General features: G+C 47.0%; 2 protein-coding genes and 2 non-coding genes across 5 annotated transcripts; all 4 read right to left on the bottom strand.

Annotated features, from left to right (window-relative positions):
• Window positions 1–177: 177 nt before the first annotated feature.
• On the bottom strand, window positions 178–13169 carry AQP10 (aquaporin 10). Of its 2 annotated transcripts, none has more exons than XM_003259358.3 (6): window positions 13007–13169; window positions 3424–3550; window positions 2367–2504; window positions 2127–2245; window positions 1696–1913; window positions 178–1220 (listed from the first exon to the last, which is right to left on the bottom strand). In XM_003259358.3, exons 1-6 carry the CDS (start codon window positions 13154–13156, stop codon window positions 1022–1024), a joined length of 951 nt encoding a protein of 316 aa, XP_003259406.1. In that variant the 5' UTR covers window positions 13157–13169; the 3' UTR covers window positions 178–1021. The 2 variants fall into 2 exon arrangements, with proteins under 2 accessions (XP_003259406.1, XP_003259405.1); XM_003259357.2 differs by lacking the exon at window positions 13007–13169 and adding an exon at window positions 4225–4364.
• Window positions 13170–18237: 5068 nt separating this feature from the next.
• Window positions 18238–19083, bottom strand: LOC100603389 (40S ribosomal protein S3). Its single transcript, XM_030824414.1, has one exon. It carries the CDS (start codon window positions 19042–19044, stop codon window positions 18313–18315), a length of 732 nt encoding a protein of 243 aa, XP_030680274.1. The 5' UTR covers window positions 19045–19083; the 3' UTR covers window positions 18238–18312.
• A 5774-nt stretch (window positions 19084–24857) lies between these two features.
• On the bottom strand, window positions 24858–24968 carry LOC115837732. Its single transcript, XR_004032791.1, has one exon. It is a non-coding gene; the product is annotated as a U6 spliceosomal RNA (small nuclear RNA).
• A 2015-nt stretch (window positions 24969–26983) lies between these two features.
• Window positions 26984–27094, bottom strand: LOC115837733. The gene has a single exon (XR_004032792.1). It is a non-coding gene; the product is annotated as a U6 spliceosomal RNA (small nuclear RNA).
• Between the last annotated feature and the right edge of the window lie 307 nt (window positions 27095–27401).

A 27401-nucleotide genomic window follows, 5' to 3' on the forward strand; every position in this document is an offset into this window, starting at 1 on the left:
GGGGGACGGGAGGGGGTTTTGGGGAGGGGAGAAGGAGCGGGGAGGAGGGAGCAGCCATCTTTGTGCGGGGCACTGGGAGGGTCTTAGCCCTTCCGAGGCTCTGCGTGGCCGGGCTGGGATCCCCCCACACGTACGTCCATCCGCATCTTAAAAGAAGAAACAATTCGGGAGGCTAGATCGCTCTGAGGGGTATTTTTAATTCGGAAGAAAGGAATAGAGGAACACTGCCTTCTCTGCAAAACGAGCATCCTCTGCAGGGAGCGGCAGGAGAGCTGTAGAAGTGGTGAATAACCAGAATTTTCCCTGGCGCCAGGTTGCCCTCAGCCCGACTCTCGCTCCTCGGAGCCGTCCGCCCTCCGTTCCTTCACCCTCCCTCCTCGCCCTGGCTCATTTCACTGTATCTCAACTCTCCTTGAATGAACGACACAGCACCGAGATGTCTAGGAACGGTGCCTCAGTTTCCCAGCCTTGCGCTCTGCCTCTGTGTCCCGCCTTCCTCCCGCCCTCCACCCCCACCACGCCCCCTGGGTGGAGGCGGCTTTCCCACCCCTAACTGCCCTCTTGGGGAGGCATCCCCGAGAGGGTGAAGGTGGGAGGCGCCAAGGCAATGAGAGCTAGGAGTCGGCAGTCGGGACAGGCTATGGAGGGCAGTCCCCAGGGTTGTGCCCTACACTGGATGGTGGCCCCCTCCACCCTGCAGATGCCCGCAGCCGTCCCCATCCAGCGTCCAGGTGCGCACCCTCTAGTGGTTACCTCGAGCAACTACATTCCGAGAGGCCCTGAGAGTCAGAAAACCGCTTTGCGGGAGGAGGGGATGAGAAGCCTGAGTCCTGGTACCTTATTCTCCTCCACTTCTCCCTGTCCAGGATCCTTCTTAGTTTCGGAGGAAGGGATGCCAAACGGGTAAACAGAGAAGGCTCCCAGGTTCTGGCACATTAACAAAGTGGAAGAATGACTGTTGTTCCCAGGCGGGGTCAGTGGCTGGCTCCAGGGTCCATGAGTGAAGTGAGGGTTGTCCTAATCATAGCTTACACTCCAGCATCTGAGCTGAGGCAGGAGTTTCCAACTCTGAGGCTTTGTGTTGGGAAGACATCAGATCCTGAGCTGACTCTGGGTCCTCAGGGTGGTGCAGAGCCACCAACAGCTGGTAAGTGGCTGTGCCAACGATGGCCCCCACCAGAGGGGCCACCACAGGCACCCACCACCAGCCATTACCAGCACTGCAAAAGAAGGACAATGGGACGGTATCAGGAGTGACTCCCTTAGCCTTTCCCTCTCCAAGGACGGGGGGCAGTAACGAGGGAGTGCCCTAAAGTTGTTCCCAGGGTGGTAGACACCAGGAAGAGGATTGCCTTGTCACCAAAGCGTAGTATTTAGAAGAGGGAACCCCAGGAGAGCTTGGTCCAGCCTCTTGCCTTAGGGAATTATCTGAATATATTAATTTTGCTGATGAAGTCACTAGTGTGCATGGAGGTAATGTGGCATGCCTAAGAACACAACCTCTAAATCTTACTGTTTCGGTGAAAAGTTGGGAGGGAAGCAAGGGAGAAAGGGGGAGAATGTGACTCGGAGAAAGAACACTGTCCTAAGAGGCCAAGAGAGCTGTTTTAAAGGCAGAGTGCTGTGGACCCAGGGACAGAGCCCTTAGCAGAGGAAGGTGAGTGGAGGCCAGCACCAGGGGAGTCTGTCTCCCACCTGAAGACTTCAGGACCCCAGCCAGCCACGTAGGTGAAGAGACGTGGGCCCAGGTCCCGGGCGGGGTTGAGTGGAATCCCGCAGTTGGCACCCATGGATAACCCGATGGCCAGGATCAGCATCCCCACCACCACAGGCTCCAGACCTGCAGGGACTCCCTTGTTCCGTCTGTCCAGGATGGCCAAGAGCCCCACAATCAGCATCCCGGTGCCCAGAACCTTGGAGTCAACAGAGGCAGAGGGTTCCCTGTCAGCTGCCAGGTGCTCCATCTGCCCTCTCTCATCCAAATATTCCATGTCATCTGGCTTTGTGCAACACAGGCGGTTAGGGATGGTGGGGGGTGCCAAGATAGACCCAACCCACACTCCACCCAGAGACTGAACAATAGGCTGGGGTGCCGAGGAACAGGGCAAAAGTTGTGTCCCACCTACCTGATCCAGGAAGCCATTGCTCAGGGACAGATAGGGGGCAGGATAGGTGGCAAAAATGGAGGCTGTCTCTTTGGGGCCAGTCACTGTCAGGTTCCCACCTGTATAGTTCTGTAGGGCATCTGTGGAGGAAGGGAACACCCAGGATTTCCCTCTTTGCTCATTCATCCAAAACCATTCTGAGGCACCCCTGCCCACCCACAGGTGCTCTCAAGGCACGGCTCCCTCTGTTCCCTCTGTCACCATAGTAGAGAACATAGGTGGCTCCCGAAGCACAGAAAGCAGACAGCAACTGCACCAAGATGTAAATGGGGAGCTTGACCCAGGGGAGGCGTCCAACGATGCACATGGCCAGGGAGAAGGCTGGATTCAGGTGGGCCCCTTCAAGGATCAAGGAAAGAAAAACAGCATCTATTAAATGTCACTGCCAGGCATTGTCACCAGACAACACTACTGCTCCTTCCTACAGCTCTTAAGGCAGATAGTGTAATTCCTGTCACACAGCTTAGGAAATTGAGGCTCCAGATGTTACAGATGTTAAGCGACTCAGCAAACTCACACTGTGGGCCGGGCACAGTGGCTCACGCCTGTAATCCCAGCACTTTGGGAGGCCGAGGCAGTGGATCACTTGAGGTCAGGAATTCCAGACCAGCCTGGCCAACATGGTGAAACCCCATTTCCACTAAAAACACAAATATTAGCCAGGCATGCTGGCAGGCGCCTGTAAAATCAGCTATTTGGGACGCTGAGGCAGGAGAATCACGTGAACCCAGGGGGCAGAGGTTGCAGTGAACAGACATTACACCACTGCTCTCCAGCCTGGGCAACAGAGTGAAACTCCATCTCAAAAAAAAAAAAAAAAAAGAAGAAGACACTGTGAATCCAAAGTTGGAACCTAGGTCTGTCTGCTTTTTCCACAGCAACACACTATGTCTCAAGGCTCCAGCCAAGCACACCGATGCAGTGTGTATCTGGGGGACAAACAGGAGAGGTCCTGAGAGGAGATGAGCCCCCAGAGGACTTCAGGTGGGGCACACAAGAGGATAGCACCTGCCCTTCGTGCCCTGCCATCGATTTCTCTCTAGGTGAACCAAGCATTAGTGTGAGGAAGTGGGATGGAGAGACACAGAAAGGGGACGGGCTGGTGTGGCCAAAGGCTTATCTCAGTCCAGGGCACTCGTCAAGCTCAAGGAGATAATGTCCATGAGTCACAGAAGGATTTGCGTTTCCACCATCGCCAGACAGACACGCTCACATGCACGTCCCATCTGCTCTGATGACCAGACCCCACCCTCCTCACCTGAGACGTTACCACCCACGTAGATGGCTATCGTAACGGCCAGAGAGCCAGCCAGAAACATGGTGAAGAAGTTGCCTTTGGTTTCTCCACTGGTGACAGCCTGGGCCACAGCTCCTTGGGTGAGGAGCTGGTGAGAAGAGGAGAGATGAAGAACAGAGAGCCCAGGAGACCAACAGGGAGAAAGGTTGGTAAGGCCAGGGGAGCAGCCAAGGAGATGAATGGGCACAGAACACAAGCAAGGGAAGGAGAAAAGCAGAAGGAGGGAAGGGAAAAGAAATGGGGAAAGTGGAGGAAGAAGAAAGGGCAAGAATGTGGGAAAAAAGAAAAGAATTTACCCAACTCATAGGTATTTGAGGGTACAAACCCATGGCAGGGTTCAGATTTAAAAAAATCTTATCTAAGATTCTTTCTATGGAACAGAGTTCCATCAAAGCCAATTTTAAAAGCCTATGTGAAAAATAATTATTCTTGCTGCACTTTATATAATCATCAGGCCAAGTATAATAAAGCGCATTGATCTTACCATAAAAATGGTCTTTCATAAAAATGGGAAACTGGAAAGAGAAAAGTTATGTTTCAAGAACTATGATACACTTGTTATTAAAGAAAGAATAAAAATGACAAGACTAAAAATGATGAAGTAGGAAAGGAAAGGAGATCAGGAGAGACGAGAGGATAAAAACGAAAAGTGATAGGGAGTTGAGAGGAAGGGGACACCAAGAGAAAGAGATAAGGACACCAGAAGGAGCCAGGAACTTTTGCCCACCCCCCTTCTTTCCTTCCCCCAGTGACCCTACCTACCATGAGCACAAACACACCCAGAAACTCTGCCAGGCACTGCCGGGCCAGGAGGCTGCGTATCCGGAGGTGGCCCATGATTTCAGCTAGGGCCTGAGTGAAGACCATGGTTGGAAACACCCTATTGCTGTTCACTGCTCCCTCTGTCTGCATAGGCACAGCTACTGCCTGTCCCCAGCAAAGATAAGGAACAGACTTTAAAACCATTAGCTCAATTCCTGAACAGCAGCTATGTGTCTGTGCACGTGTGTAGGCTAGGAAACAGAGAGATAACAGGAGAATGTCTGGGAGCAGGCTATGAGCACAGAGCCTGGAGTTTACCCAACCTCTTCTACCCCTCATTCCCAGTCATCACAGGACTAGCCTCCCCCATCCTGACAAATAGAAGGCAGTACCCCGCTTCATATACATTAGATCTCTTGGTCCTGAAGTCAGCTCTGCAAAGTAGTACTATTGCTTCCATTCTACAGATGAGGCTAGTGGGCCTTAGAACTCCCCAAGATCACACAATTTTTTTTTTTGAGAGAGAGTCTTGCTCTGTGCCCCAGGCTGGAGTGCAGTGGCACCATCTCAGCTCACTGTGACCTCTGCCTCCCAGGTTCAAGCAATTCTCCTGCCTCAGCCTCCCGAGTAGATGGGACTACAGGTCCACCACACCTGGCTAATTTTGATATTTTTTAGTAAAGACTTGGTTTCTTGGGAGGCCGAGGCAGGCAGATCAGGAGGTCAGGAGATCGAGACTATCCTGGCCAACATGGTGAAACTCCATCTCTACTAAAATACAAAAAAAATTAGCATGGTGGTGTGCACCTGTAGTCCCAGCTACTCGGGAGGCTGAGGCAGGGGAATCACTTGAACCAGGGAGGCAGAGGTTGCAGTGAGCTGAGATTGTGACACTGCACTCCAGCCTTGTGACAGAGTGAGACTTTGTCTCAAAAAAAAAAAAAAAAAAAAAAAAGACGGGGTTTCACCGTGTTGGCCAGGCTGGTTTCAAACTCCTGACCTCTAGTGATCCACCTTCTTTGGCCTCCCAAAGTGCTGGGATTACAAGCGTGAGCCACCGTGCCCGGCCCAAGATCACACAATTATTTCATGGCTGAGTGGATTCAAATCCAGATCTTCTGACTGTCCATCTGGTAACCCATGAAGCTCTCATTTAGAACCTGAAGCCTTTCCCCAAACCATTTGGATGCTTGAAGAACTCAATAGGCATCTGGAGAGATTGGGCTAAAGACCACAGACTGTGGGATTGAAACTCACACACTGAGTGCTTGTACTTCCCTTATGCCGAGTGTCACATAGGTTAGAGAATACTCCATCTTTGTGTCCCCTGACATGGCTTGACATGAGGCCTTCACACTCATGCTGAGCTCCACCTGGCCTTCTCTGGGTGCATGCCACTCTTGCTCTGCATGAAGTAACTGCATCCTACTTCTTCATATCTCAAGCCTCCAATTAAATGCATTCAAAGAATCTACTTCTAGACACTGGAGAAACAGTGCAAACCATAGTCTCTGCCCTCCTAGAGCTTATGTTCTAGTAGGTGGAAACAAACAATATGCAACTTTTAAAAATACCATATACAGTTTATGAGGTTCTTGAGGGCTACCATTATGATTTATGTAACCCTGTGGGCTCTACCACTGTCACACATCTGTGTGACTAGTAAAGAAATATTTCTTTACTAGGTTTAATAGATACTATAGTGCTCCACCCAGATTCCCCCTTGGGAGCCAATATGCCCATTCGCTAGCTGTAGGAAATACCAGCTGTTGATACCACATAGCTACCTCCCTCATTGGGCAATGCCCTTCAAGTCAGAAAGATGCCTCACCAAAGGTTACATGCCCTCCTGTGGGGCCCGTTTCAAACACTGATTGATGCAGGGATATAAAAGTCTAGCCTCTTTGCCTCACTTTGTGACAACTCTAAAGGGCTGTTCCAGCTCCAGTTCCCCCACAGGATCCGTGTAGGCATCTGTTATATCATCCATGTGTGTCAATTTCTCCTGATGCCTAATCTTGTTACAGGAAAGGGGTCTGAATCCAGATCCCAAGAGAGGGTTCTTGGATGTCACACTAGAAATAATTCAGGCTGAGTGCGGTGGCTCATGCCTGTAATCCCAGCACTTTGGGAGGCCGAGGTGGGCGGATCACAAGGTCAGGAGATTGAGACCATCCTGGCTAACATGGTGAAACCCCGTCTCCATTAAAAATACAAAAAAATTAGCTGGGCATGGTGGTGGGCGCCTGTAGTCCCAGCTACTTGGGAGGCTTAGGCAGGAGAATGGCATGAACCCGGGAGGTGGAGGTTGCAGTGAGCCGAGATCACACCACTACACTCCAGCCTGGGCAACAGAGCGAGACTCCGCCTCAAAAAAAAAAAAAAAAAAGGAATTCAGGGCAAGTCCATAGAGTAAAGTGAAAGCAGGTTTATTAGGAAAGTAAAGGAATAAAAGAATGGCTATTCCATAGACAGAGCAGCCCCAAGGGCTGCTAGTTGCCCATTTTTGTGGTTGTTTATTGATGATATGCTAAACAAGAGGTGGATTATTCATGCCTCCCCTTTTTAGACCATACAGGGTAACTTCCTGTCATTGTCGTGGCATTTATAAACTGTCATGGCATGAGCCACCATGCCCGGCCATGACCTGTATCTTATGGCAACCTCCTATCTCATTCTGTAACTTAGAATGCCTTAACCATCTGGGAATGCAGCCCAGTAAGCCTCATTCTCATTTTACTCAGCTCTTGTTCACAATAGACTTGCTCTGGTTCACATGCCTCTGACATTTCCCCCCTTCCTTTTATAAGAGAACCACTAATCCTAAGGGTTGCAGAAGGATGAAGATCCATCTTCTGTAAGTTCTTCTGGGTGAATAGAGGCGATGATATTTTTGCCTAACTCTTAGAATCTCTCATATTCGTGGTAGAGAGGAGCTCAGTTGGAAAGTGTTGGTATGGGCCCAGCGGGGTGGCTCACGCCTGTAATCCCAGCACTTTGGGAGGCTGAGGCAGGCAGATCACCTGAGGTCAGGAGTTCAGACCAGCCTGGCCAACACGGTGCAACCCTGTCTCTACTAAAAAATACAAAAAAATTAGCCAGGTGTGGTGGCGGGTGCCTGTAACCCTAGCTACTCGGGAGGCTGAGGCAGGAGAATCTCTTGAACCTGGGAGGCAGAGGTTGCAGTGAGCCAAGACTGTGCCATTGCACTCCAGCTTGGGCAACAAGAATGAAACTCCATCTGAAAGAAAAGAAAAGAAAAGAAAAGAAAAGAAAAGAAAAGAAAAAAAAGAAAAGAAAAGAAAGAAAAGAAGGGAAGGGAAGGGGAGGGGAGGGGAGGGGAGGGGGATGGGGATGGGGAGGGGAGGGGGAGGGGGAGGGGGAGGGAAGGGAAGGGAAGGGAAAGGATTGATATGGTGAGGGCCATTCATAACTCATGAGTTCTGACAAAAGGTGATGCTCTGTAAGATTCATAAGTGTTCAGTTTAAGGAAACATTCAGTAAGCTTGTCCTCCATTCTTATACAAAGATTACAACAGCTATACATTCCACAACCGTAAAGCAAAATAAGTAAAATTATCCCAAGTAAACTAAACTAGAAGGCTTTCCATGAACTGAGGAACTGTTGGAACCGTGCTGATATGAGGTTGCTAGATGATTCCAGTACATGCCCAGAATTAGAATATTGATGCAGATTTTTACATTACCCATCCCTCTTGTTTCTTCTGAGCAGCAGTCAGAGGCCACTGGTTGGCTCACAGGACTAAGCAGGGTTAGCCTAAATTGCAGAAACAAACTTAAAGACTACTGATGAGACTGGAATTTAATAACAAGTGTATCATAGTTCTTGAAACATAATTTTTCTCTCTCCAGTTTCCCATTTTTATGAAAAACCATTTTTATGGTAAGACCAAAGTGCTTTATTATACTTGGCCTGATGATTGTATAAAGTGCAGCAAGAATAATTATTTTTCACATAGGCTTTTAAAATTGGCTTTGATGGAACTCTGCTCCATAGAAAGAATCTTAGATAAGACTTTTTTAAATCTGAACCCTGCCATGGGTTTGTACCCTCAAATACCTATGAGTTGGGTAAATTCTTCCTCTCCTTTTGAGGTCCCCAGATAACTTGGGGCTCCTGGACCTTTTAGAAGGTAACATTCTTTACTTACCGCAGGTCAGAAACCCTGTACAGGGACTGTGTAGGCAAGGTTATGAGCCCAGGTCGCTAAGTGGCTTTTATAGGCTTTACAAGTCAAGTTTGATTCCTTAATGGAAAGCACACCATTCCAGTCAAACCCTTCATAAAATAACCAATTTCTCCAATTGTGTCCTGTTGCAAAAGAAAACAGATTCTTATTACCCTTATGCAAATAACTGCATTGCCATAAATTAAGAATACACACAAATAATTTCCAAATTCTGGAGAAATCAGGTAGAGAGATAAATACACTCCAAATTTTGTTAACAGGAGTATACTTTACTTGATTGTTAAAAGCTGTAAATATCTGAAAAGAAAAGTTGCCTTGACTCTAAAAAATAAAACAAAGGATCAGCAATGTTTTAAGCAAAGGCAAAAAGATTGCTTTAGTCCTCTTTAGTTTATGCAGTTAACTTTTGTTTGATATCTATGAACATTTCAGCTCTCCATGAGAGTTCTGAAAGTTGTTTCCTCTATTCTAATGTCACAGTCTCCAAAGTTGTCAGAAACCTGCATTTAAATGCACCTGTTAAAGTCCTATGGCTGATTATAAACTACCTTCTAAAGAAGATCAAACCAAGACAATAATTGTCTGTGGATGATAAAAAGTCTTAGGGCCAGGCGCAGTGGTTCACATCTGTAATCCCAGCACTTTGGGAGGCCGAGGCAGGTAATTCATTTGAGGTCAGGAGTTTGAGACCAGCCTGGCCAACATGGTGAAACCCCGTCACCACCAAAAATCCAAAAATTAGCCAGGCATAGGGCAGGTGCCCATAATCCCAGCTACTCAGGAGGCTGAAGCAGAGGAAGTGCTTGAACCGGGGAGGCAGAGGTTGCAGTGAGCTGAGATCGTGCCACTGCACTCCAGCCTGGGTGACAGAGCAAGATTCCGTCTCAAAAAAAAAAAAAAAAAGTCTTAGGACAGCCACTAGTAAAGCCACAATTGACTAGGAAATTTCTGTGGCATACAAAATTTTATGTAACAATTATTAATAACATATGCTAAGTCATATTAGAATTATAGGAATTTCTCATAATTTTGGAACATGTACCAATAACACATTTAATCTAATGCTCCAAAGTAGATAAACTGAACAGTTTTTTTTGTTGTTGTTGTTTTTTGTTTTTTGGGTTTTTTGTTTTTTTTTTAAGACAGAGTCTCCCTCTGTTGCCCAGGCTAGAGTGCAATGGCATGATCTTGGCTCACTGCAACCTCTGCCTCCTGGGTTCAAGTGATTCTACTGCCTCAGCCTCCTGAGTAGCTGGAATTATAGGTGCGCACCACCACGCCTGGCTAATTTTTTGGTATTTTTAGTAGAGACTGGGTTTCACCATGTTGGCCAGGCTAGTCTTGAACTCCTGACCTCATGATCTGCCTGCCTCAGCCTCCCAAAGTGCTGGGATTACAGGCATGAGCTACTGCACCCGGCCTAAAATTGAACAATTTTTAGTAGTCAAAGAAGCAGCTTATGACCTAAAAGAATTTAGCAAACTTAATATCTGACCTGTATAATTTAGACCAAATGTTTACTTTTTTATTTGTTTTTTTGTTTGTTTGTTTGTTTCTTTTTAGTCAGAGTCTCGCTCTGTCACCCAGGCTGGAGTGCAGTCGCTTAATCTCGGCTTACTGCAACCTCCACCTCCCAGGTTCAAGCGATTCTCCTGCCTCAGCCTCCCAAGTAGCTGGAACTACAGGCTTGCACCACTACACCTAATTTTTGTATTTTTAGTAGAGATGGGGTTTCACCATGTTGGCCAGGCTGGTCTCGAAATCCTGACCTCAAGTGATCTGCCTGCTTTGGCCTCCCAAAGTGCTGGGATTACAAGCCTGAGCCACCACGCCCAGACAAAATGTTTACATTTTTGAAGATTTTTTATTTTACCAATTATCTTTAAAACTGTATTTATTTCCCAAAGATTACTTAAGTCACATGAACTAAATAAAGGGCATTCCACTTTTTACTTTTCTAATAAAATGTTTGATTTAAGCAATTCTTATTGTTAAACCAATTAATTAAAGCTTTTTCATATATAAACATTACACACATAATGCATATAAATACACAGACAGACAGAAGATAAGGATCATCCCCTAAACTGGGAATTGGACTTTAAACCAGGGCTGCCATTGTGAAAAGAGAAAGCATGGCCACATGGTTACAAGGTCAAACTGTTAAGGACATACAAGACAAGAAGAAGGCCGGGCATGGTGGCTCACGCCTGTAATCCCAGCACTTTGGAAGGCTGAGGTGGGCAGATCACCTGAGGTCAGGAGTTCGAGACCCATCTGACCAACATGGAGAAACCTCGTCTCTACTAAAAATACAAAATTAGCCGGGCGTGGTGGCACATGCCTGTAATCTCAGCTACTCGGGAGGCTGAGGCAGGCGAATTGCTTGAACTGGGAGGCGGAGGTTGCAGTGAGCTGAGATTGCGCCATTGCACTCTAGCCTGGGCAACAAGAGCGAAACTGTGTCTAAAAAAAAAAAAAAACAACAATAACAACAAAAACAAATAGGATGAAATGTGAAAGCATTTGGAGCTCATGCAAGAAAGAATTCAGGGTGAGTCCATACAGTAAAGTGAAAGCAAGTTTATTAGGAAAGTAAAGGAATAAAAGAATGGCTATTCCATAGACGGAGCAGCCCTGAGGGCCACTGGTTGCCTATTTTTATGGTTGTATCTTGATTACATGTTAAACAAGGGGTGGATTATTCATGCCTCCCCATTTTAGACCACATAGCATAACTTCCTGCTGTTGCCATGGCATTTGTAGACTGTCATGGCACTGGTGAGAGTGTAGCAGTGAGGAAGACCAGGCGTCAGTGTGATCATCTTGGTCTTGGTGAGTTTTAGCCGGCTTCTTTACTGCAACCTTTTTTATCAACAAGGTCTTTATGACCTGTATCTTGTGACAACCTCCTACTTAATCCGATGATTTTCTTTTTTTTTTTTTGAGATGGAGTCTCGCTCTGTCACCCAGGCGGGAGTGCAGTGGTGCAATCTTGGCTCACTGCAACCTCCGTCTCCTGTGTCCAAGCAATTCTCCTGTCTGAGACTACCGAGTAGCTGGGACTATAGGCACATGTCACCATGCCTGGCTAGTTTTTGTATTTTTAGTAGAGATGGGGTTTTGCCATATTGGCCAGGCTGGTCTCTAACTCCTGACCTCAGGTAATCCATCTGCCTCAGCCTCCCAAAGTGCCGGGGTTACAGGGGTGAGCCACCGCACCCAGCTGTTCTTCCTACAGCTCTTAAGGCAGATAGTATTATTCCCATCATACAGCTTAGGAAATTGAGGCTCCAGGATGTTAGGCAACTTATCAAAGTCACACTGTGAATCCAAGGTTAGGACCTAGGTTTGGGCCAGGCGCGGTGGCTCATGCCTGTAACCCCAGCACTTTGGGAGGCCAAGGCAGGTGGATCACCTGAGGTCAGGAGTTCGAGACCAGCCTGGCCAATATGGTGAAACCCCATCTCCACTAAAAATACAAAAAATCAGCCTGGTGTGGTGACACGCATCTGTAATTCCAGCTACTCAGGAGGCTGAGGCAGGAGAATCGGCTTGAACCCAGGAGACAGAGGTTGCAGTGAGCCAAGATAGTGCCACTGCACTCCAGCCTGGGAAACAGAGCAAGACTCCATCTCAAAAAACGAACAAACAAACACCCTAAGTCTGTCTGCTTTTTCCACAGCAACACACTATGTCTCAAGGCTCCAGCCAGCCACACTGATGTCTGGGGGAAAAGCAGGAGAGGTCCTGAGCAGAGATGAGCCCCCAGAGGACTTTGGGTGGGGGACACAAGAGGATAGCACCTGCCCTTTGTGCCCTGCCATCGATTTCTGTCTAGGTGAGCCAAGCATTAGTGTGAGGAAGCGGGATGGAGAGATACAGAAAGGGGACGGGCTGGTGTGGCCAAAGGCTTATCTCAGTCCAGGGCACTCGTCAAGCTCAAGGAGATAATGTCCATGAGTCACAGAAGGATTTGCGTTTCCACCATCGCCAGACAGACACGCTCACATGCACGTCCCATCTGCTCTGATGACCAGACCCCACCCTCCTCACCTGAGACGTTACCACCCACGTAGATGGCTATCGTAACGGCCAGAGAGCCAGCCAAAAACATGGTAAAGAAGTTGCCTTTGGTTTCTCCACTGGTGACAGCCTGGGCCACAGCTCCTTGGGTGAGGAGCTGGTGAGAAGAGGAGAGATGAAGAACAGAGAGCCCAGGAGACCAACAGGGAGAAAGGTTGGGAAGGCCAGGGGAGCAGCCAAGGAGATGAATGGGCACAGAACACAAGCAAGGGAAGGAGAAAAGCAGATGGAGGGAAGGGAAAAGAAATGGGAAAAGTGGAGGAAGAAGAAAGGGAAAGAATGTGGGAAAAAAGGAATAAAAGTGACAAGAATAAAAATGATGAAGTAGGAGAGGAAAGGAGATTAGGAGAGACGAGAGGATGAAGATGAAAAGTGATAGGGAGTTGAGAGGAAGGGGACACCAAGAGAAAGAGATAAGGACACCAGAAGGAGCCAGGAACTTTTGCCCACCCCCCTTCTTTCCTTCCCCCAGTGACCCTACCTACCACGAGCACAAACACACCCAGAAACTCTGCCAGGCACTGCGGGGCCAGGAGGCTGCGTATCCGGAGGTGGCCCATGATTTCAGCTGGGGCCTGAGTGAAGACCATGGTTGGAAACACCCTATTGCTGTTCACTGCTCCCTCTGTCTGCATGGGCACACTGCCACTGCACAGCTACTGCCTGCCCCCAGCAAAGATAAGGAACAGACTTTAAAACCATTAGCTCAATTCCTGAACAGCAGCTACATGTTTGTGCACGTGTGTAGGCTAGGAAACAGAGAGATAGCAGGAGAATGTCTGGGAGCAGGCTATGAGCACAGAGCCTGGAGTTTACCCAACCTCTGTCTCTTCTACCCTTCATTCCCAGTCATCACAGGACTAGCCTCCCCCATCCTGACAAATAGAAGGAAGTACCCCGCTTCATATACATTAGATCTCTTGGTCCTGAAGTCAGCTCTGCAAAATAGTATTATTGCTTCCATTCTACAGATGAGGCTAGTGGGCCTTAGAACTCCCCAAGATCATACAATTTTTTGTTTCTTTTTTTTTTTTTTTTTTTTTCAGACAGTCTTGCTCTGTCGCCCAGGCAAGAGTGCAGTGGCACCATCTCAGCTCACTACAACCACTACAACATGTAGTGTAATCACAGCATTTTGGGAGGCGTAGGCGGGCAAATCACCTGAGGCCAGGAGTTCAAGACCAGCCTGATGAACATGGTGAAAACTTGTCTCTACTAAAAATACAAAAAATTAGCCAAGCATTGTCACAGGCACCTGTAGTCCCAGCTACTTGGGAGGCTGAGGCAGGACGATCTCTTGAACCCTGGAGGCAGAGGCTGCAGCAAGCCTAGATGGCACCATTGCACTCCAGCCTGGGCAACCAGACCAAAACTCTGTCTCAAAACAACAACAACAACACCACTATCAGACCTCGTGAGACTTACTCACTGTCACAAGAACAGCATGGGAAAGACCTACCCCCATGATTTAATTACCTCCCACCAGGTCACTCCCACACCACGAGGGAATTCAAGGTGAGATTTGGGTGGGGACACATCCAAACCATATCAGGGTCTCACGCTGTTGCCCAGGCCGGAGTGCAGTAGTGCAATCTTAGCTCACTGCAACCTCTGTCTCCTGGGTTCAAGCAATTCTCATGCCTCAACCTCCAGAGTAGCTGGGACTACAGGCATGTGCCACCACGCCCAGTTGGCTCACTCTTCACTTGCAAAATGATCATACAAAGGCTTCAAAGGAAGCAGGTGCTTTACAAGATGATACTCATCCTCTCCAGGATCTATCGCCACCTCCTCTCTTGGCAACAAGACAAATAACAAGGATTGAATTCTAGCAAAGACCCAAAGAGAATGTTCTGGCCTACTAAGAGAAGGGAGAAAATATATGGTAAAGGAACTTCAGGATCTGGCTAATATGTATCTGCAGAATTTGGGAGAGACACATGGAACTGGATACTGAGAATGTTGGATCAAGGGAGGTGGAACATAAAGTTAGATATGGAAGGTATAGATATGGAAGAATTTATTGATATGGGAGCACTTGCCTGTGACATAGGATTTAACACCCTGGTGTAACCACCCAGTGGGTTCACCTTACCCACTGCCTAGACAAAGATGATTTATCAAGGCAGGGGAATTCCAAAAGAGAAAGAGTAATTCACACAGAGCTGGCTGTGCAGGAGACCGGAGTTTTATTATTACTCAAATCCGTCTCCCCAAACATGAGGGGATCAGAGTTTTTAAGGGCACCTTAGTGAGTGGGGGAAGTCAGTGAGCCAGGAGTGCTGATAGGTCAGGTCAGAGATGAAATCACAGGGAGTCAAAGCTGTCTTCTTGTGCTGAGTCAGTTCCTGGTTGTGGGCCACAAGATCAGATGAGCCAGTTAATCGATTTGGGTGGTGCTAGCTGATCCATCAAGTGCAGAGTCTGCAAAATATCTCAAATACTGATCTTAGGAGCAGTTTAGAGAGGGTCAGAATCTTGTAGGCTCCAGCTGCATGACTCCTGAACCATAATTGCTAATCCTTTTTTTTTTTTTTTTGGAGTCTTGCTCTGTCACCCAGGCTGGAGTGTAGTGGGGCAATCTCAGCTCAATGCAACCTCCACCTCCTGGGTTCAAGCGATTCTCCTGCCTTACCTCCTGTAAAAATTGGTTAGATCATGGCAGATGGCAGCAGTGTACCACAAACTTAACCAAACAACAACCCCAATTGCAGTTGCTGTGTCCCACATGGTAACTTTGTAAAACAGTTTAATATATCCTCTGGGTGTTGGTGTACAGCCATTAATTTGGTTGGTGAATGTTATTTTCCATCCCAAATAGATCAGAAGGAGAATCAGAAGCAGGATCATTTGCATCCACATGGGAAGGACAACAATGTTTATTTATGGGCTTGTCCCAAGATTATATGTTTTTTTGTTTTGTTTTGTTTTTGAGATAGTCTCACTCTGTCGCCCAGCCTGGAGTGCAGTGGCACGATCTCAGCTCACTGCAACCTCCGCTTCCTGGGTTCAAGCGATTCTCCTGCCTCAGCCTCTTGAGTACAACAACAACAAAAACATTGTAAGATAGAGGTGGCGTCTTTGATATCAGGCATAAGCAGGATCAGAGGGCAAAGCAAGCTTCAAAGCAAGTGGCCCAGACTCCCAGGTCACTCAGCAGTGTTGCACTGACATCTTTCTTCAGCTCTCACCTATGGCCCTGTCAGGGATCCCTGTGACTTGCTGACAGGAAAGGCAAAAGCCCCAGCTTCACTCACAGTGGATTGGCATGGCAAATGGGGAAAAGCCAAAAAAGAGAATCCTGCTGCATTGCAGCCTCACTCAGAAGCAGCTCTCGAAGATAGTGGTGAGGGGAAATCCTTCCAGGGACAAAGATTTGGACAGTATATCTGGTCATCCCCTTTGTGTGGAAAGAGAAGTAGCCCTATGTGAGGATATTCTCATGGGCAGAATATTCACACAGTCACATAGTCAGTGGCAAATGCCCCGGTTGGTTCGTCAGGGGCTTGAGAAGAAAGAGTGAAAGATCAAGGACAAAAAGGTCTGAGAGCCAGGGCATGGTGGCGCACGCCTGTCCAGCTTGGGAGGCTGAGGTAAGAGGACTGCTTGAGCCCAGGAATTCAAGGCTGCAGTGAGCTATGATTGCAGCCCTGCACTCCAGTCTGGGCAACAGAGTGAGACTCTGTAACGATGGGAGTGATCTTGAAGTGTACAATCTTTGTACAACATGTTATGCCCACCAGAGAGCATCCATTACAAAGGAAGCATTGAACAGACAAGTAGACAGAATGACTCAGCCATTGTCATCAGCCACCCCAGCTCTGAACAATGGGTACAATGAATGGAGTAACTGGTCGTAGAGATGGAGGTGATGCATGGGCCCACCAGCATGAGCTCTGTGATGACTAATTTTAGGTGTCACCTTGACTGGATTGAGGGACACCTCCATGGCTGGTGAAGCATTGTTTCTGGATGTGTCTATGAGGGTGTTTCCAGGGGAGATTGACATATGAGTCAGTAAACTGAGCTTTAAAATCCCCTCTTCTCTCTCTCTCTCTCTCCCTCCAGTATATCCTATTGGTTCTGTCTCTCTGGAGAACCCTGACTAATATAAACTCCTACTCACCAAGGCTGAAATAGCTATGGCTGCTGCCAGTGTCCAATCTGTCATTAATAAATGCCAGGGCTAAGCCCCCATATGGCTCTATCCCATGAGGAGAACAAGCAGCCGTTCAGGGACAAGTTGATGACATTACACCCCACCACCTTTGACTGAAATTGACACATATTCTGAGTATAGGTTTGCCTTTCCTGCCCATAGGGTCTGCCCGTAACTCGTACCACTCTCCAAGGACTTACAGTGTGTTTGATCCATCAACATGAAGTCTGGCTGGGCACTATGGCTCATACCTGTAGTCCCAGCACTTTAGGAGGCTGAGGCGGTTGGATCACTTGAGGCTAAGAGTTTGAGATCAGCCTGGCCAATGTGGTGAAACCCCGTCCCTACTAAAAATACAAAAATTAGCAGGGCATGGTGGTGTGCACTTGTAATCCCAGCTACTTGGGAGGCTGAGGCAGGAGACTTGCTTGAACCTGGGAGGCAGAGGTTGCAGTTAGCCAAGATCATGCCAATGCACTTCAGCCAGGGCCACACAGTGAGACTCCAACAACAATAACAAAAAACAAAAACAAAAACAAAAAACCCATGAAATCTGAATTACATTACTTTAAAAGATCAACATTACAGCAGTGGGGATATGGCAGTGGGCATGTGACAAAAGGATCTACTGATCTTTCTTTTTTTTGAGATGGAGTCTCACTCTGTTGCCCAGGCTGGAGTGCAGTGGCACAATCTCAGCTCACTGCAACCTCCGCTTCCTGGGTTCAAACAATTCTCCTGCCTCAGCCTCTCAAGTAGCTGGGATTACAGGCATCCACCACCACACCTGGCTAATTTTTGTATTTTTAGTAGAGACAGGGTTTCACTATGTTGGCGAGGCTAGTCTTGAACTCTTGACCTCAGGTGATCTGCCTGCCCCCAAAATGCTGGGATTATAGGCATGAGCCACTGTGCCCAGCCAAGTTCTTTTTTTTTTTTTTTCTTGATACGGAGTCTCACTCTGTCACCCAGGCTAGAGTGCAATGGCGCGATCTTGGCTCACTGCAAACTCCGCCTCCTGGGTTCAAGCGATTCTCCTGCCTCACCCTTCCGAGTAGGTGAGATAACAGGAGCATGCCACCAAGGTTGGCTAATTTTTGTATTTTTAATAGAGACGGTGTTTTGCCATGTTGGCCAGGCTGGTCTCGAACTCCTGACCTCAAGTGATCCACCTGCCTTGGCCTCCCAAAATGTTGGGATTACAGGTGGGAGCCACTGCGCCTGGCCTTTTTTTTTTTTTTTTTTTTTTTTGAGATAGAGTTTTGCTCTTGTTGCCCAGGCTGGAGTGCAGTGGCACGATCTTGGCTCACTGCAATCTCCACCTCCCGGGTTCAAGTGATTCTCCTGCCTCAGCCTCCTGAGTAGCTGGGATTACAGGCACGTGCCACCATGCACAGCTAATTTTTTGTATTTTTGGTAGAGATGGGGTTTCTTCATGCTGGCCAGGCTGGTCTCAAACCCCTGACCTCAAATAGTCCACCCACCTGGGCCTCCCAAGGTGCAAGGATTACAGGCATGAGCCACTGCACCCAGCCTTGTTTTTTTTTTTTTTTTTTATTTGTACAAGATTTTATTAAAAGTCTTTACAGAGCAACATCCAGACTCCAGAACACAGCTGCCAAGGAGACCCTGTTATGCTGTGGGGACTGGCTGGGGCATGACAGGTGGCTCTGGCTTCCCACCCTTCTGTTCTGAGATGGGGGTTGTGGGCAGTATCTCATCTTTGGGTTCCACAATGCTCACGTGGTCAGGCAGGGGCTTCTTAGGGCCAGTCTTACCAGTTGGGTCCCAGGGCAGCATGATCTTCACCTTGATGCCCAGCACACCCTGTCTGAGCAACACGTGGCGCACAGCAGTATCAACGTAGTAGTTAACAGGGTCTCCGCTGTGGATCATCAGGCCATCCACAAACTTCATGGATTTAGCCCTCTGTCCTCGGAGTTTCCCAGACACCACGACCTTGCAGCCTTTGGCCCCACTCTCGATGATGAACCGCAGCACACCATAGCAGGCCCTCCGCACAGCGAGCCCTCCTACGAGTTTGTAACGCAGAGACTCTGCCTGGGCAATGGCACACAGACCTCTAGTGGCCACCTTTTCAGCATAAAGCTCTACAATGCCCTCTGGAAAGCCAAACCTCTTCTGAACTACAGCAGTCAGTTCCGGAATCCGCCGGCCCTTCTCACCAAGAACATTCTGTGTTCTGGTGGCTAAGATAATGATTTCTGTCCTGGTTGGTGTAACTCGCACCTCAACTCCAGAGTAGCCATCTTCAGCCAGCTCCCGAGTAAGAAACTCATTCAGTTCAGCTTTGAAGATGCCATCAGCGATAAACTTCCTCTTCTTGGAAATCTGCACGACCATCTTGCCGCCGCACTCCGCTGAAAGGAAAGGAAGCCTTGTTTTTTAAATTAAAGACAGAGTCTTGCTCTGTCACCCAGGCTAGACTGCAGTGGCGTGATCACAGCTCACTGCAAGCTCAACCTCTTGGGCTCAAGCAATCCTCCTGTCTCAGTCTCCTAAAGTGCTGGGATTACAGGCGTGAGCCTCCTTGCCTGGCCAGGAAGAATACTTTGGCATTCAGGTCATCCACTGGGATGCCTCTTGGTGCTACTGTGATCAATTCTAACAGTAAATAGAAAAGTATAGCAGCCACATGGTAACAAAAATCACTCTCAGGATTTAGGGTCTGGGTCACCCTGCTACCCAGCTCTCTATACCAGCAGAAGTGCTAGGTGAGGAGAATCTGGAATTAGTGGTACAGGAGGGGATAATGAGAAGTTCTTAGAACCTCAAAACTAATTGCAGCAGTAAAAAGGCTATAAACTTTTCCACTTAATCCTTCTCTCAAAGTTCCCCCAGGAAATGAAACCAATCAGAATGCTACAGATGCTTTTCCCCAACAGAGCAAACTAACTATAAGAAGAATGAATTGGGTCAGGCCTGATGGCTCACGCCTGTAATCCCAGCACTTTGGGAGGCCGAGGTAGGTGGATCACCTGAGGTCAGGAGTTCAAGACCAGCCTGGCCAACATGGTGAAACCCCGTCTCTACTAAAAATACAAAAGTTGGCCGGGTGCAGTGGCTCACGCCTGTAATTCCAGCACTTTGGGAAGCCAAGGCGGGCGGATCACCTGAGGTCAGGAGTTCAAGACCAGCCTGACCAACATGGTGAAACAACATCTCTACTAAAAATACAAAAAAAATTAGCTGGGCATTGTGGCTTATGCCTGTAATCCCAGCTACTCAGGAGGCTGAGGCAGGAGAATCACTTGAACCCGGGGGGCAGAGGTTGCGGTGAGTCGAGATTGCACCATTGCACTCCAGCCTGGGCGACAAGAGCGAAACTCCATCTCAAAAAAAAAAAAAGAAAATTTAGCTGGGCATGGTGGTGCACGCCTATAATCCCAACTACTCAGGAAGCTGAGGCAGGAGAATCGCTTGAACCTGGAAGGCAAAGGTTTCAGTGAGCGGAGATTGTACCACTGCACTCCAGCCTGGACGGCAGAGTGAAACGCTGTCTCAAAAAACAAAAAACAACAACAAAAAGAAGAATGAATCGCGCGGTAGCTCATGCCTGTAATCCCAGCACTTTGGGAAGCTGAGGCAGGTGGATCACGAGGTCAGGAGTTCAAGACCAGCCTGGCCAAGATGGTGAAACCCCATCTCTATTAAAAATACAAAAAAATTTAGCTGGCTGTGGTGGCAGGCGCCTGTAATCCCAGCTACTTGGGAGGCTGAGGTAGAGAATTGCTTGAACCCAGGAGGCAGAGGTTGCAGTGAGCCAAGATCGCCCCACTGCACTCCAGCCTGGGTGACAGCGCAAGACTCTGTCTCAAAAAAAAAAAAGGGATCTGAGTAGTGCAAGTGGTAAACTGTAGAAAACACCGGTGTTTCACCCGGATTCCCTTTCTAGGATCATAAGCCTATTCCCCAGCTGCTAGGAATATCAGCCACTGATGGCCCACCACTGCCTCCCTCACTGGACATTACCATCAGCCACAGGAAATTGTCTTGACTTTTCTTTCCTGCAGCCAATGATTGGCTAATGCAGTGACACAAAGTCATGGTCCCTTTGCCTTCATTTGGGACAGCTCTGAAAAATTATCTTCATTCCAGAGCTCCCTGTAAAATCCGAGGATCAGTTAAGGTTCTGTTGCAACCACATTGTGTGTCAGCTACTCCCTCTGCTCAATTCCACCTTCTTAACTTTACAAAAAAAATTCTTTTTTCTGCCAGGTGTGGTATCTCACGCCTGTAATCCCAGCACTTTGGGAAGGCGAGGTGGGTGGATCATTTGAGGTCAGGAGTTCGAGACCAGCCTGACCAGCATGGTGAAACCCTGTCTTTAATAAAAATGCAAAATTAGCCAGGTGTGGTGGCGCATACACCTGTAATCTCAACTACTCAGGAGGCTGAGGCATTAGAATAACTTGAACTCAGGAGGCAGAGGTTGCACTGAGCCGAGATCGCACCACTGCACTCCAGCCTGGGTGACAGAGCATGACTGTCCCCCATCACCAAAATTTTTTTAAAAAATATTTTCTTCCCTCAGAGATCCCTGTTCTGAATGTTTTTATTTATTTATTTATTTATTTATTTATTTATTTATTTATTTATTTGGTAGATATGGGGATCTCACTATGTTGCCCAGGCTGGTCTTGAACTCCTGGTCTCAAGTGATCCTCCCACCTCAGCCTCTGAAAGTATTGGGATTGCCAGCAGGAGCTGCCATACCCAGTCTGACTTTTGATATTCTTTAACCTGAAAGACTCAAGGAGGGTGGCTAATGGTACGAAGTGTGTGGGTTGGAAAAACTAAATGTCTTAGATTGACTCTCCCTGGAAACAGGCTCTGATATGGAGAGTTCCACGTAGAAGGTTTATCTGGGAGTGATCTTCAGAGATACACTTGTAAAGAAGTAAAGTGGCTGGGCGCGGTGGTTCATGCCTTCCATCCCAGGCATGAGAATCACTTGAGCCCAGGAGTTCGAGACTAGCCTGGTCAACATAGTGAGACACACCCCCATTCAGGCCTGGCTCTTTTATTCTTCTTTTTCTGGTAAAGGAATAAAAGAATGGCTACTCCATAAGCAGAGCAGCCCCGGCTCTTTACAAAAAACAGCAAACACATTTAGGGCTGAGTGCAGTGGCTCAAGCCTGTAATCTCCACACTTTGGAAGGCTGAGGTGGGAGGATCACTTGAGGCCAGGAGTTCAAGACCAGCCGCCTGGACAGCATACTAAGGCCCCCATCACTACAAAAAAAAAAGAGAAAAAAAATCAAAAGAAAAAAAAGAATATCAAAAGTCACCATATATGGCTGGGTGCCGTGGCTCATGCCTATAATCCTAGCATTTTGGGAAGCCAAGGTGGGTGGATTGCTTGAACTCAGAAGTTTGAGACCAGCCTGGGCAACATGATGAAACCACGTTTCTACAAAAAATACAAAAAATTAGCCAGGCATGGTGGAGCATGCCTGTAGTTCCAGCTACCTGGGGAGCTGAGGTGGGAGGATCACTTGAGCCCAGGAGGTCGAGGACGCAGTGAGCCAAGATCTCAGCCACTGCACTCCAGCCTGAGTGACAAAGTGACAGCCTGTCTCAAAAAAAAAAAGTCACCATATCCTTCATCTCTCTCCCTTGTCACTTTGAAGAAGAAGAAAAAATTGATTTTATTTTCATAGTTTCTAAAGTAATATGTGCTCATTATCCTTATACCGCATACTCATGCTTCCAGGTAGAAGAACTTCTATTAGACCTTTTTCTTCCTTTTCTTTTTTTTTTTTTTTTTTTGAGACAGAGTCTTGCTCTGTGTCACCCAAACTGGAGTGCAATGGCATGATCTCAGTTCACTGCAACCTCTGCTTCCCAGGTTCAAGCAATTCTTCTGCCTCAGCCTCCCAAGTAGCTGGGATTACAGGCACCCACCACCATGCCCAGCTATTTTTTTTTGTATTTTTCTTAGAGACGGGGTTTCACCATGTTGGCCAGGCTGGTCTCGAACTCCTGACCTCAGGTGATCCACCCGCCTCGGCCTCCCAAAGTGTGGAGATTACAGGCATGAGCCACTGTGCCTGGCCTAGACCAGTTTTTAAAACCAGGAATACTACTATCTCATAGGGAGAAGTTTGAAAATTTGTAAGGCCAGGTGTGTGAGTACACGCCTGTAAATCCAGCACTTTGGGAAGCTGAGGTGGGCAAATTGCTTGAGCCCGGGAGTTTGAGACCACCCTGGGCAACATGGCAAAAGCCCTTTTCTACAAAAAATACAAAAATTAGCCAGGCATGGTGTTGCATGCCTGCAGTCCCAGCTACTCAGGAGGCTGAGGTGGGAGAATTGCTTGAACCCAGAAGGTTGAGGCTGCAGTGAGCCAAGATCATGCTGCTACACTCCAGCCTGGGCAACAGAGACCCTGTCTCAAAAAAAAAAAAAAATTGTAGTCAGAATTTTTGTCAATGTTGTCTCACAATGGGTGGGAAGGGGGCAGTAATTCTTACATTTAGTAGTCAGAGTCCAGATATTCTAAACATTGTGCAAGACGCACAACAAAGACTTGTTCTATGTATGTCCTACATGACTTTAGAATGTCCTACCATATGTGCATATAGGTGAAAAACTTGTTTATAATTATATGATCTCAGAATGTGACTCTTTTGTATATAAATACAAAGTATTTTTTAGCAGATTTTTTTTCTTTTTTTTTGAGATGGAGTCTCACTCTGTCACCCAGGTTGGAGTGCAGTGGTGCGATCTCAGCTCACTGCAACCTCTGCCTCACGGGTTCAAGCGATTATCCTGCCTCAGCCTCCTGAGTAGCTGGAATTACAGGTGCCCGCCACCATGCCTGGCTAATTTTTGTATTTTTAGTAGAGACAGGGTTTCGCCATGTTGGCCATCCTGGTCTTGAACTCCTGACCTCAGGTGATCTGCTTGCTTCTGCCTCCCAAAGTGCTGGGATTATAGGTGTGAGCCACCTTGCCTGTCCCTAATTTTAAAATTTTTTTGTGGAGATGGGGGTCTCCTTATGTTGTCCAAGCTGGTCTTGAACTTCTGAGCTCAAGTGATCCACTCACCTCAGCCTCCCAAAGTTCTGGGATTACAGGCATAAGCCACCACGCCCGGCCTCTCTTTATCCTCTTATTTTGCTTTTTGTTTGTTTGTTTATTTGTTTGTTTTGAGACAGAGTCTTTCTCTGTTGCCCAGGCTGGAGTGCAGTGGTGCGATCCTGGCTCACTGCAACCTCTGCCTCCCGGGTTCAAGTGATTCTCCTGCCCCAGCCTCCCAAGTAGCTGGGATTACAGGTGTGCACTGCCACGCCTGGCTAATTTTTGTATTTTTAGTAGAGACAGGGTTTCACCATGTTGGCCAGGCTGGTCTTGAACTCCTGACCTCAGGTGATCCACCTGCCTCCACCTCCCAGAGTGCTGGGATTACAGGCGTGAGCACTGTGCCTGGTCTGTTCTTTAAGTGTTGATATAATTTAGCAATAAAGCATCTGGGCCTGGGCATTTTCTTGTGGGACGATTTTAAATCCAAATTCTTTTCCTTTTACTTGGTATAGGTCTATTTGGATTTTCTTTTTTTCTTTCTTTAGTTAGCTTTGTTAATTTGTCTCTTTCTAGGGTTTTCTCCATATAATTTAAATTCCCTACAGTTCCTTCCTTCCTTCCTTCCTTTCTTTCTTTCTCTGTCTCTTTTCTTTCTTTTTTTTTTTTTTTTTTTTTGATGGAGTCTCACCCTGCCGCCGAGGCTGGAGTGCAGTGTGGCATGATCTCGGCTCACTGCAGCCTCCACCTCCTGGGTTCAGATGATTCTCCTGCCTCAGCCTCCTGAGTAGCTGGGACTACAAGCATTCGCCACTACGTCTGCCTGATTTTTTTGTGTTTTTAATAGAGACAGGGTTTCACCATGTTGACCAGGCTGGTCTCAAACCCCTGACCTCAGTTGATCTGCCTGCCTCGGCCTCCCAAAGTGCTGGGATTACAGGCATGAGCTACCACACTTGGACAAGACGTCCCTTCTTTCATTCTTGATTTTGGTAATTTGTATGTTCTTTCCTCTTTTCTTGGGCAATCTAGCTAAAGATATGTCTGTTTTGTTGATCTTTCCAAAGAACCAGTAGTATTACTCTCTCTATATAGTACATTTGCTTTTATTTTTTCTTTTATTTACATGTAAAAATATGGAATGCTTCACAAATTTGCATGCCATTCTTGTACAGGAGACTGGCTAATCTTCTCTGAATTGTTCAAATTTTAGAATATGTGGTAGCCAATTTTCTTTAAACAAGTTGACTGTAATGTGTGGCATTTGAGCTTTATTGAGATTCTTAGATGTGTAATGTTTTTCATCAGATTTGAAAAGTTTTTGGCTATTACTATTATTTTTTGTTTTTTGAGATGGAGTCTCACTCTGTCGCCAGGCTGGAGTTCAGTGGCAAGATCTCGGTTCACTGCAATCTCTGCCTCCCAGGTTCAAGCGATTCTCCTGCCTCTAAAGTTTTTGTTTTCTATTTCATTGATTTTTCAGTCTGGCGTTTATCATGTTCTTTCTTCTATTTACTTTATGTTTGATTTACTCTTATTTTTCCAGCTTCTTGAAGTGAAAGATTAGATTATTGATTTTATTTTGTTTTTTATTTTTTTGAGATAGAGTCTTGCTCTGTCACTCAGGCTGGAGTGCAGTGGTACAATGTCGGCCAGCTGCAACCTCCACCTCCCAGGTTCGAGCAATTCTCTGTCTCAGCCTCCCAAGTAGCTGGGATTACAGGCATGTGCCACCACACCCAGCTAGTTTTTGTATTTTTAGTAGAGACGGGGTTTCGTCATGTTGGCCTGGCTGGTCTCAAACCCCTGACCTCAGGTGATCCACCTGTCTCGGCTTCCCAGAGTGCTGGGATTGCAGGTGTGAGCCACCATGCCCAGCCTAGATTACTGATTGTAGACCTTTCTTTCTTTCTACTAAAGGCATTTAAGCTACAAATCTTCTTCTAAGAATTGCTTTAGCTTTATCCCTTACATCCTTTTTTTTTTTTTTTTTTTTTTTTTTGAGACAGAGTCTCGGTCTGTCACCCAGGCTGGAGGCTGGAGTGCAGTGGTGCCAGTTTGGCTCACTGCAACCTCTGCCTCCCAGGTTTGAGTGATTCTAATACCTCAGGCTCCCGAGTAGTTGGGACTACAAGTATGCACCATCATGCCCAACTAATTTTTTGTATTTTGTTATTTATTTATTTATTTATTTAGAGATGGAGTCTTGTTCTGTCGCCCAGGCTGGAGTGCAGTGGCACAATCTCAGCTCACTGCAAGCTCCGCCTCCCGGGTTCACGCCATTCTCCTGCCTCAGCCTCCCAAGTAGCTGAGACTACAGGCACCTGCCACCACACCTGGCTAATTTTTTGTATTTTTAGTAGAGACGGGGTTTCACCGTGTTAGCCAGGATGGTCTCGATCTCCTGACCTCGTGATCTGCCTGCCTCGGCTCCCAAAGTGCTGGGATTACAGGCATGAGCCACCCTGCCTAGCTTTGTTATTTATTTTGACATGGAGTCTTGCTCTGTCGCCGGGGCTGGAGTGCAGTGGCGTGATCTTGGCTCACCGTAACCTCCGCCTCCCAGCTTCAAGTGATTCTCCCACTTCAGCCTCCCGAGTAGCTGGCATTACAGGTGCCCGCCACCACACCCAGCTAATTTTTTTGTATTTTTAGTAGAGACGGGGTTTTGCCATGTTGGCCAGGCTGGTCTCAAACTCCTGACTTCAAGTGATCCATTCGCCTCGGCCTCCCAAAGTGCTGGGATTACTGGTGTTAGCCACCACGCCCGGCTAATTTTTTTTGTATTTTTATTACAGTCAGGGTTTTGCCACGTTGGCCAGGCTGGAACTGGCTAATTTTTAAAAATTTTTATGTAGTGATGGTGGCTTGCCATATTGTCCAGGCTAGTCTCAAACTCCTGGGCTCAAGTGATCCACCTGCCTTGGCTACCCAAAGTGCTGAGATTACAGGCATGAGCCACCACACATGGCCGTAATTTTCTTTCAGCTCTTAAAATATCTCATTCCATTGCCTCCTGGTGTCCATTGTTTCTGATGAGAAGTCTGCTGTTAATTGTGTACTTCTTCCCCCATATTTGATGAGTCTTTTTTTCTTGCTGCTTTAAAGACCTTTTTTGTCTTTTTATTGTAATCACTTATTTTTAAATTCATTCTTCCACACTCACACTTTTTTATATTCATCTGTGTATTTAACACAGTAGTATTACTTTATATATATAGTACATTTGCTTTTATTTTTTCTTTTATTTACATGTAAAAATATGAAATGCTTCATAAATTTGCATGCCATTCTTGTACAGGAGACTGGCTAATCTTCTCTGAATTGTTCAAATTTTAGAATATGTGGTAGCCAATTGTCTTTAAACAAGTTGACTGTAATGTGTGGTATTTGAGGTTTATTGAGATTCTTAGATGTGTAATGTTTTTCATCAAATTTGAAAAGTTTTTGGCTATTATTATTATTTTTTGTTTTTTGAGATGGAGTCTCACTCTGTCACCAGGTTGGAGTTCAGTGGCAAGATCTCGGTTCACTGCAATCTCTGCCTCCCAGGTTCAAGTGATTCTTCTGCCTCAGCCTCCCGAGTAGCTGGGACTACAGGCACACACCACTACACCCGGCTAATTTTTGTATTTTTAGTAGAGATGAGGTTTCACCATGTTGGCCAGGATGGT

The sequence above is a fragment of the Nomascus leucogenys genome, chromosome 12 (genome assembly GCF_006542625.1).
Source record: "Nomascus leucogenys isolate Asia chromosome 12, Asia_NLE_v1, whole genome shotgun sequence".
NCBI lineage: Eukaryota > Metazoa > Chordata > Mammalia > Primates > Hylobatidae > Nomascus > Nomascus leucogenys.